The sequence below is a fragment of the Salmo salar genome, chromosome 05 (genome assembly GCF_965601325.2).
Source record: "Salmo salar chromosome 05, fSalSal1, whole genome shotgun sequence".
Taxonomy (NCBI): Eukaryota; Metazoa; Chordata; class Actinopteri; order Salmoniformes; family Salmonidae; genus Salmo; species Salmo salar.
In genome coordinates, this window is record NC_138295.1 from 68998564 (window position 1) to 69007722 (window position 9159).

Consider the following 9159-nt stretch of genomic DNA (forward strand, 5'->3'; position numbering starts at 1 on the left):
CGCCCTGCTTCAGTTCAGCATCCAGACCAAGAATGAACTGCGAGTCAACTCCAAAGGCTCCTTCCTCAAATCAGCCAACATAGACCTGAGTGGTCACAGGATCACCATTCTCACTGGCCAAAGAGGGACAGTGGAGGTGGGTGGCTTCCAGTTATACTTGATACAGATTTTCCATTTTGAAATTGAATCTAAGAATCCTCTATGCTCTCTATCCGCTTTAAGTCCTCTTTAAATCCTCTTCTCTCTCTCGTCTCAGATTGATTAGGTCTGACCTCCCTGTAAGTTTGGAGTCTGGCAACATCCAAATCTGTCTGGTATCCAAGGGACCATCTGTTCCAAAGTCTTTGTGGAGGGCTGCCAGTGCAACAAGGGTTACGTGCTCAGTGTTGAACACTGTCGTCAAGGAGTCAGGGTGTGGCTGAATGAAAAACTCCTTAACAAATATGGAAAACCTGTACATATCAAGTTTGGAGGCAAGAGCATTTTAATTTTCAAATAAAATCTCTTGGCTCCAAAATATCCTTTAAAAACCTTCCTTTCGTGTCCAGGTTGTAGGCTAGAGCATTTCGACATAAAATCGTAAAAGTACCTTAAAATTACCTTCTGTATGTGATAACATATTCTGAACTATATAATGTTGTGAGGGATTATGAGTATTCATGCATGGAATGGTTATTGAACTCTGTATTCATTATAATCCAAACATAATCCCAGAATTGTGTATTACTAAAACTCAGATCATCTCTGTATGCGTGTATCTCTGTCTATCCTTTACAACTTTCAAAAGTTTTGATTTAATCAGAACTCAAAACCTCACAAGTAATTAATTCAAACAAAACTGTTGAGTATATTCATATTGTATATGCCATGCCTGATTATATACTGCCTCTGCCCAGTGGGCACAGATGTCAGTTCAACATTTAGTTTTGAATTATTACTTGTGAGGTATTGAGTTGTCAACTATTATGAATTCATCGTGAAATCAACAACACATTTCACCATGTCATTGAATTTAGGTTAAAAGTTTGGTGAAATAAAGACAATGCCCTTACATTGATGACTTTTTGCAAATCTAATCAGTTTTTCACGTTGATTCAATGTCATAACATAGATTTTGGGGGCTTGAAATTACATGGAAACAACTATGATTCAACCAGTTTTTCCCCAGTGGGTGTTATTGCAAAATAACACATCAGTTTGGTGGTTTGGCTGTGGTATTGTTGTGACTGTTGGAATTTCTTTCTCTCCAAAAAGCAGAAGTATGACAGTAATTTCAGCTAAATAGATGTTTTATGTTGACATCAGTACTTCTCCACAACCCCCCAGTCTTCAATAACAAGAATTTGCCCAGCCACTGCTGGTCAGATAACACACAGCAGAGCATTACGTTCTTGGATCAAAGATTGTACTGGTATATTTTCTGGAATACAACTCTCTTTCCTACAGGGCTAAAGCCGCTATGCACTGTCAATATATTCTACAGTTATCTCTGTTAACTCTACTCTCCCTGCCAGGTACGTTTTATCTTGGTTTCAGTTAATTATATCCATCAGTGGAAAATGAATAAATCAATGTATTGACGTTTCAATCGCTGTTTTCAGGCACACTGGCCCAGACCTGGTCTGTTTGGTACCGTGACAGGGACAGGACTACCGTTATCTGTGCATCAAAAGGCTCATCAGTGGTATTGGACTGTACATACAGCCACCCAGCTGCCCAGATAGTTAGAAGAAAGATATGGTTCACTCCGAGAGGCAATACAAAACTAGACGGCTCACAGCAAGGAGATGGAGTGTATAACACATCTGGAGTGATTATGCCAAGATACAGTGGAAGAACAGAGTTTTATGACCAAGACAATAACTGCACACTGAAACTCAACAATGTGACTGAAGATGACCGTGGCAGATTCTTCTTCAGATTTGAGGCAAATGGACCTGGTCAACTCCATCAGGGATTTACAGGTTCGTGGGGTGTGGACCTGACAATATCAGGTAAATCTAGATTTATAGATTTGTGTACATGTCATCACACTAAACAATTAAGGTATTACATAACCTAGGATGGTCAGTTATTAACCCTTCATCATGTCCTAAATTTGGTTATACGTACATGTTTCTTCTTCATGTCAGTCTTATCCCTAAAGTTAAATGAAAATGGCCCCGTTAAGGAGAGAGACCACGTCACCTTGGCCTGCACCTCCACCTGTAACCCTCCTCAAATGGAGTTTCTCTGGTTTAAAGATGGCCGCCCACTTCCTGGTGTCTCTAGTGTCCATGGTGGGCAGTATCCCCTAGGTCCACTTTCCCCTAATGACACCGGGAGCTACTCCTGTGGTCTGGGGCAAGGCACATCTACACCAATACTGCTGGATGTGAGATGTAAGTCAGCAATAAATGTTGGTTTGATGCGATTTATGGTGTAGTCAGCTATCTTCAGTGGGTTGTTTTCTCTTCGCAGTGGCCAATGTACATTTTAGATGGCTTTGTTGATTTATTGTCTGTACTAATGTATAAATGCAGTACTACAAACATACAGTGGCTTGCAAAAGTATTCACCCCCTTGGGATTTTTCCTATTTTGTTGCCTTACAACCTGGAATAAAAATAGATTTTTTGGGGGTTTCTATCATTTGATTTACACAACATGCCTACCACTTTGAAGACTAAAAATATTTCTTATTGTGAAACAAACAAGAAAAAAGATTTTAAAAAACGGAAAACTTGAGCGTGCATAACTATTCACTCCCCCAAAGTCAATACTTTGTAGAGTCACCTTTTGCAGCAATTACAGCTGCAAGTCTCTTGGGGTATGTCTCTATAAGCGTGGCATATCTAGTCACTGGGATTTTTGCCCATTCTTCAAGGCAAAACTGCTCCAGCTCATTCAAGTTGGATGGGTTCCGCTGGTGTACAGCAATCTTTAAGTCATACCACAGATTCTCAATTGGATTGAGGTCTGGGCTTTGACTAGGCCATTTCAAGACATTTAAATGTTTCCCCTTACTTTAGCAGTATGCTTAGGGTCATTGTCCTGCTGGAAGGTGAACCTCCGTCCCAGTGTCAAATCTCTGGAAGACTGAAACAGGTTTCCCTCAAGAATTTCCCTGTGTTTAGCGCCAGCCGTCATTCTTCCAATTCTGTCCAGTTTCCCAGACCCTGCCGCTGAAAAACATGGTGTTCTTGGGGTGTTGAGAGGTGTTTGGTTTGCGCCAGACATAGCGTTTTCCTTGATGGCCAAAAAGCTAAATTTTTGTCTCATCTGACCAGAGTACCTTCTTGTTTGGGGAGTCTCCCACATGCCTTTTGGCGAACACCAAACACGTTTGCTTATTAACATAACTTTATTAACTTATTAACGTAAATAACATCTTTCTATGGCCAGGACGTGACAGTATTGCATATGCATATGTATTCACCCCCTTTGCTATGAAGCCCCTAAATAAGATCTGGTGCAACTAATTACCTTCAGAAGTCACATATTTAGTTAAATAAAGTCCACCTGTGTGCAATCTAAGTCTCACATGATCTGTCACATGATCTCAGTATACAGGTCGGACCATAGAAAGATGTTGTTTTCTATGGTAGAGTAGGTCAGGGCATGACAGGGTTTTTTTTCTACATTTTCTATTTCTATGTTGTCAGGGTCTAGTTTTGTATTTTCTATGTTGGGGTTTTGTTTGGGATTATCTCCAATTAGAGGCAGCTGGTCCTCGTTGTCTCTAATTGGAGATCATACTTAAGTAGGGTTTTTTCCCACCTGGGTTTGTGGGAGATTGTTTTTGAGTAGTGTATGTTTCACCTCTGCGTCACGGTTTGTTGTTTTGTTGTTTAGTTTAAGTTTATGTATTGCATAGTTTCACAGTGTAAATAAAATGTGGAACGACACACACGCTGCACTTTGGTCCGCTTCTCTGTACGACAACCGTGACAAATACACACACCACTTTTCTGTTTTTAATTTTTTAGATTTTTTTTTAAACACGTTATTTTTTTAATTTCACTTCACCAATTTGGACTATTTTGTGTATGTTCATTACGTGAAATCCAAATAAAAATCCATTTAAATTACAGGTTGTAATGCAACAAAATAGGAAAAACGCCAAGGAGAGTGACTTTACAGTAAAATGAATAAACACAATACAATGTTGTTTTCTGTACGTCTGCTTCCAGATGCTCCAAGGGACGTTTCTGTTAAGGTCAGCCCCAGCCCCGAGGTAGTGAAAGGCAGTCGTCTGACTCTGACCTGCAGCAATAACGCCAACCCTGCAGCAGAGACCTACACCTGGTTTCAGAGGTCAGGACCGCTACTTTCACTAAGATTAGGGACGGGGAAAGAACACACCTTCAACGAAATAGATTCTGATGACAGTGGACTGTACTTCTGCATGGCCCAGAATGCCCTTGGATCACAGAACTCTACAGAACAGGAGGTGAAAGTTAGAGGTACTGCAACACTTCTGCACTTCTTGTATGTCACGCTGTTGTGATGTCTGTCCTGTGTATCTCAACAAAACAAAGGCATGCCGACAGGGATATAAAGTTACAGTATATGATCTGATCAGTTTTAATTGTGTATTTTCTCTTGTGTTCCAGAATCAGCCCATTTAATTGTGGTCCTGGCAGCATTGGGGGCTCTCTTCCTTGTCACAGCAGTGATTGTGGTGCTCTACATTTACATAAAAAGGTGAGTGGTTTGAAAATGTCTTATAAAGAACTAAACATATATTATAGTGCACCGAAGGGCCCTCTCTCCCCTATCTTCTTTAGAAATGTACACAATTATATTTGCCCCATTCCCCTCCCTCTTTAGCTGTGTATACAAATGAAAATACACTGTCTACTGGCCTGATGTTGTAATCATGTAATCAACTGAGACTTACACAACTTCTTTCTTTCCAAATGTTCTTTCAAAAGATATACCATACTGGCATCCACTGTGGTTGGCCCACAGTGGAAAGTTACTAAAAAGCATGACAGGCTATTTAGTTGGCTATTTAGGCTATTTAGTATGGCTGAATTCTCTCTTTGTTTTATCATCCACAGACGGAAGTGGAACACGGCCGAGCAGAAGCTTCCAACCAAACCAGTCCCCCAGGTAGGTGATCAGAGGAAAGTAAAGTACAAACAGTGGCCTTACTGTGGTTGTCATTGCAAATGTGGTTGTCATTGCAAATGTGGTTGTCATTGCAAATGTGGTTGTCATTGCAAATGGGCTATGTTGTCATTGCAAAACAAACCTTACACATGGAATTTATTGTTCTGTTTTTCTTAGATAAAAAAAACAGTTCGTATGAAGGTTGAATGGTAAATGTGGAAATCAATCCCATTGAACTTGGAGTTAATTAAAATATGCCAAAGAATAGAAAGAGAGTCATTCTATGTCAGGGTCCAGTGCTCAGTATTTTGACTGTATTCTGACTGTTAGATACAGAAAGCAACCTTGTCTAGACCAGAGGACATCTATGAAAACATGAGACAGTCAGCCAAGCCGATCACTGATCCTGATGACATGAACTATGCAGAGCTCAATATCAGCCCTGCTCCTTCACCCAGGTAAATAAACACAGAGTGAGTGAGACACTCACAGTAAATTCCACAAGGAAAATAATGTGTATCAAATAACTTTTGATACACATTATTATTATTGCATAATAACTTGCAAAAAACATGTACGCAATAATGCAACAACAGGCTTACTACGTAATGTATCTGTAATATAGTAATAACTACTAGGTAAATACAAATATAGATGTGCACTAAAACCTGTTCCCTTTAAAAGGAGGCAGCTGAATAACAAGGCAGAGGATGACGATGCACATATCTACAGCCAACTACAAACACACTGAGGTGGTCAGAGAACTTTGATATCAAGACCTCAAGCCCTACAGAATGGTAAACTCAAGAAAAGTGAATGAAAAAAAGCATGTTAAGTGACATTTTTTAAATAGAAAAATACATAGCTGTTATAGTGTATGTGTATGTACAAACAATGTACAGTGTACAATATACAAAATAAACTGTAAAAAAGTGGATAATTATACAAATACAAACATAAAATGATTACATGAGCACACAGGGTATGACATTTAAAAACAGATTATTAAAAAAGAAGCATATCATATTACTCTGTAATATATAAGAGCTCTGTATATTTCTCATGATTACAACACTTGAAGAAATTTAATTTTGGCACGTCGTTATTTGTTAATGTGATTATGCTATATAGTGTTAATATGTTAGGATAAACATTCCTTATTAAATAATGATATGTCACTTACAGATTATTTGCAGATTAAAGTGAATATTGACTTCAATAAATAATGAGTTATAAATCAATTAATGAACTACGAAGGTCTCCCTGATAATTTACAGCAGCCTTAAAGTACTGAAATATAACATGAATGTACTGAAATATAAAAGCAAGGAAATGTAACACTTAACATGAGATTACACAGGGCTGGACGAAATTACAACCATCTGTTGATGTTAGACATTACAGTTCACAGATAACTTTCCGAATCCTTATCCTTTCTCAACTTGGACTGTCCTGGGAACTTTCCAAAAACGTTTAACTAAGACCCCCAACTCACAATACTTCCTCCTTTCTGCTTTGGCATTTACAGGTTCCATTCTTCAGATACTAGGATGTCACTTCCTGTTCAGTAACTCATGCCTCTGTGGCAGGATCTCCAACGGGGGACCTTTTCCTGATAGGAAATGATAGGTCAGGTTAGAAATAAAATACAACTCAATACAACTAGCCAATATTTAATGAGTCATTAGCTCAGTAACTAAATATGCACATGCAAATACAGGAAAATAAGACTAATAAGCCTATTCATTCTGAGAGGGTATTCCCGTGTTCGTCAGCTCAAGTCATCAAAGACTCTAGCAGTGGCAAGTGGGTGGTGGCTACCTAACAATTAAAATGGGTATCAAGAAATGGCTAAGGGTGTCACTTTGCACATGGTTATATTAGTTATAATTGAATTAGTCAGTGATAAAACACACTTGCTGACTTATAAGTGTGGAGGTGCCTCTTTTTGCCATTTTTTATGGATCATAGCCCGTTTAGGGCGAGGGTGGGCTGTGTCCACCCCTCTGACATCGTCATCGGCCACCTACTCAAATTTGGTGAGGGGTGCTTTGTCGCACGTGACCTCCGCCTGCAACCTATTCTTTGCCCCCTTTTGTGTCTGCAGTTTTGGGATGCTATCCCTCGGTATGCCAAGCCTATTCAACTTCAAGTCTCTGCATTGAAGGACACACATACACTGAGGCTCAGGAGGGTTCATATAGAGAAACACACATAACCACACTACAACCCTCTGAATATGTTACATTGAGGAACAGGCAGACAGTAGGCTAGAGAACAGTATTACCCATTAGAGGTGCCATCACCCTCCTCCACAGTCTTCATCCCAGGGACCTTCTGCCCAAACAGCTTGACAGCCAGGAACATCAGCATACCGCAGCTGTTGATATAGCAACAGGTGGCGTCCACAGCAATCAGTAGCACCAAAAAGATGAGCATGACAATGCCTGCCACAGCCCCTTTCCCCATCCCACCCTTATTCATCTTGGCTACTGAAGGGGAAGAAGGGAGGGGATGAAAGGGAGGGAGAGAAGGCGAGAGAGACAGAGAGAGGGAGAGATAATCATATTTAATCTCAGTAAAACAATTTATCCTGCTCTGGCTGCTCTGTTCTGTAACTGTTTTTATTTCAGAGATATTTCCTAGTCTGTTTTCCAGTATGTGACTGTGGTAAAGCTGTGAAACAGCTCATAAGGAATGACATCACCAAATAATGAACTAATTGCTGGCACCTGTGCCTTTTTACCTGCTCTGCCCGGGACTCTGGAAAAACTATTATAAGGTGAGAGTGCAGAAAGGGTGCACACGCTCAGACCCCACAGGGGCATCTCGTCAGCTAGACAAGCTAAATGTTTTTAAATGTTTTAAATGTTTAGTGTCATGTCCGTGTCCTATTCTGTTGGCCGAGTCCTGCTAAATGTGTTTAGTTGTTAGAAGTAGGTTTTTAAATTGCAGCCTGGGTTATGAAGGGAGGACAGAGCAGTTATTGTAGCTTAAGAGGGCTGGGTCCTGTATGTGCCTTCATCACTATCATGTGGGACCTTGGCTGTTTGTATTGGTCCAAGCATCTGTCTGCAGTGAAGAGTATTTGATATCCAGTTTGCTGTGTAACTGCATGTTCCCACCTTTGTATGCAGTGTCACCTCCTAGTGTGTAATTAAGCTCATAGCCTATGTGTGCCTTACACCAGAGTTTTCTTCTTCCTACTCAGGCTCAGTTGCATAGACCGCAGAAATATAGTAGGGCGTCTCTCTGAGATAATCCATGCTGTATTTTGTTTGCTATATTGTTGTTGAGTTCTGGTGTGTCCTTCACTCTGACATACTGGTTAATCGAAAGGTGGTGGCAGCACTACGCTACTCTGCTCAATCCAGTATTTGTCCCACCTTTCAGGAAGGTCTCAAGCTTTATTTCACTACTATAGTATGTTATAGCAGCTTACCAGGCTGTGGGACGTTGAAGTTCAGCTTGGCGGGGCTGGAGGAGCCGTAGGAGTTGACGGCTAGCACCTCCATGTGGTAGTCTGATTTATACTGCAGGTCATGGAGGTTGATCACTGTCGAGTTGGACGGCAGGTCCTTCACCCTCCAGTCCTCGTCCATCTTATTCTAAGAGAAGGGGGGGGGGGGGGGGGGGTGTAAGGTCTTGCACACTCTGTAATGTCTTGATCTTTTGTCTTCACTGAAAAACAAAAACGCATGCATACTCACCACTCTGTAACGGACAATGTAGTGGATAATGGGGGAGCCTCCTCTATCCAACTGTATTAAAGGGATTGAGAACACATTGCCCTCAACCATCCCCTCGCTGGCCACCAGGACCGGGCTTTCTGGTTCCCCTGGGGAGGGAGGGAGGGAGGGAGGTAGAGGCAGTGTGTTGGTACAGTGGGTACAGAGGTGAGGGGTGTTCATGCATCAGCCAGCTTATAACTACACAGTGTGTGAAACTGTTGTAGTAAAATCTACTGTCATGTTAGGGAGGTTGGTTATCCATGATAAACTGACTTTTCAGAGTTTCTCGACACGTGTCAGTACTTTACCTCCTGCAGGGCCGAATGCCGATG

General features: G+C 40.9%; 2 protein-coding genes across 5 annotated transcripts; one reads left to right on the forward strand and one right to left on the reverse strand.

Annotated features, from left to right (window-relative positions):
* Positions 1 to 1308: 1308 nt before the first annotated feature.
* On the forward strand, positions 1309 to 6337 carry LOC106605635 (B-cell receptor CD22). 4 transcript variants are annotated; one of them, XM_014201496.3, is made up of 8 exons: positions 1309 to 1514; positions 1602 to 1994; positions 2133 to 2381; positions 4172 to 4444; positions 4595 to 4685; positions 5045 to 5096; positions 5433 to 5554; positions 5781 to 6337. In XM_014201496.3, exons 1-8 carry the CDS (start codon positions 1460 to 1462, stop codon positions 5845 to 5847), a joined length of 1302 nt encoding a protein of 433 aa, XP_014056971.3. In that variant the 5' UTR covers positions 1309 to 1459; the 3' UTR covers positions 5848 to 6337. The 4 variants fall into 4 exon arrangements, with proteins under 4 accessions (XP_014056971.3, XP_014056972.3, XP_045574601.2 ...); XM_014201497.3 differs by having other exon boundaries at positions 1602 to 1964; positions 5427 to 5554; XM_014201495.3 differs by having other exon boundaries at positions 1310 to 1514; positions 5427 to 5554.
* Positions 5928 to 9115, reverse strand: LOC145879544 (neural cell adhesion molecule 1). The gene is made up of 4 exons (XM_082975451.1): positions 8807 to 9115; positions 8539 to 8704; positions 7384 to 7588; positions 5928 to 6708 (listed from the first exon to the last, which is right to left on the reverse strand). Exons 1-4 carry the CDS (start codon positions 9005 to 9007, stop codon positions 6669 to 6671), a joined length of 612 nt encoding a protein of 203 aa, XP_082831577.1. The 5' UTR covers positions 9008 to 9115; the 3' UTR covers positions 5928 to 6668.
* Positions 9116 to 9159: the final 44 nt, after the last annotated feature.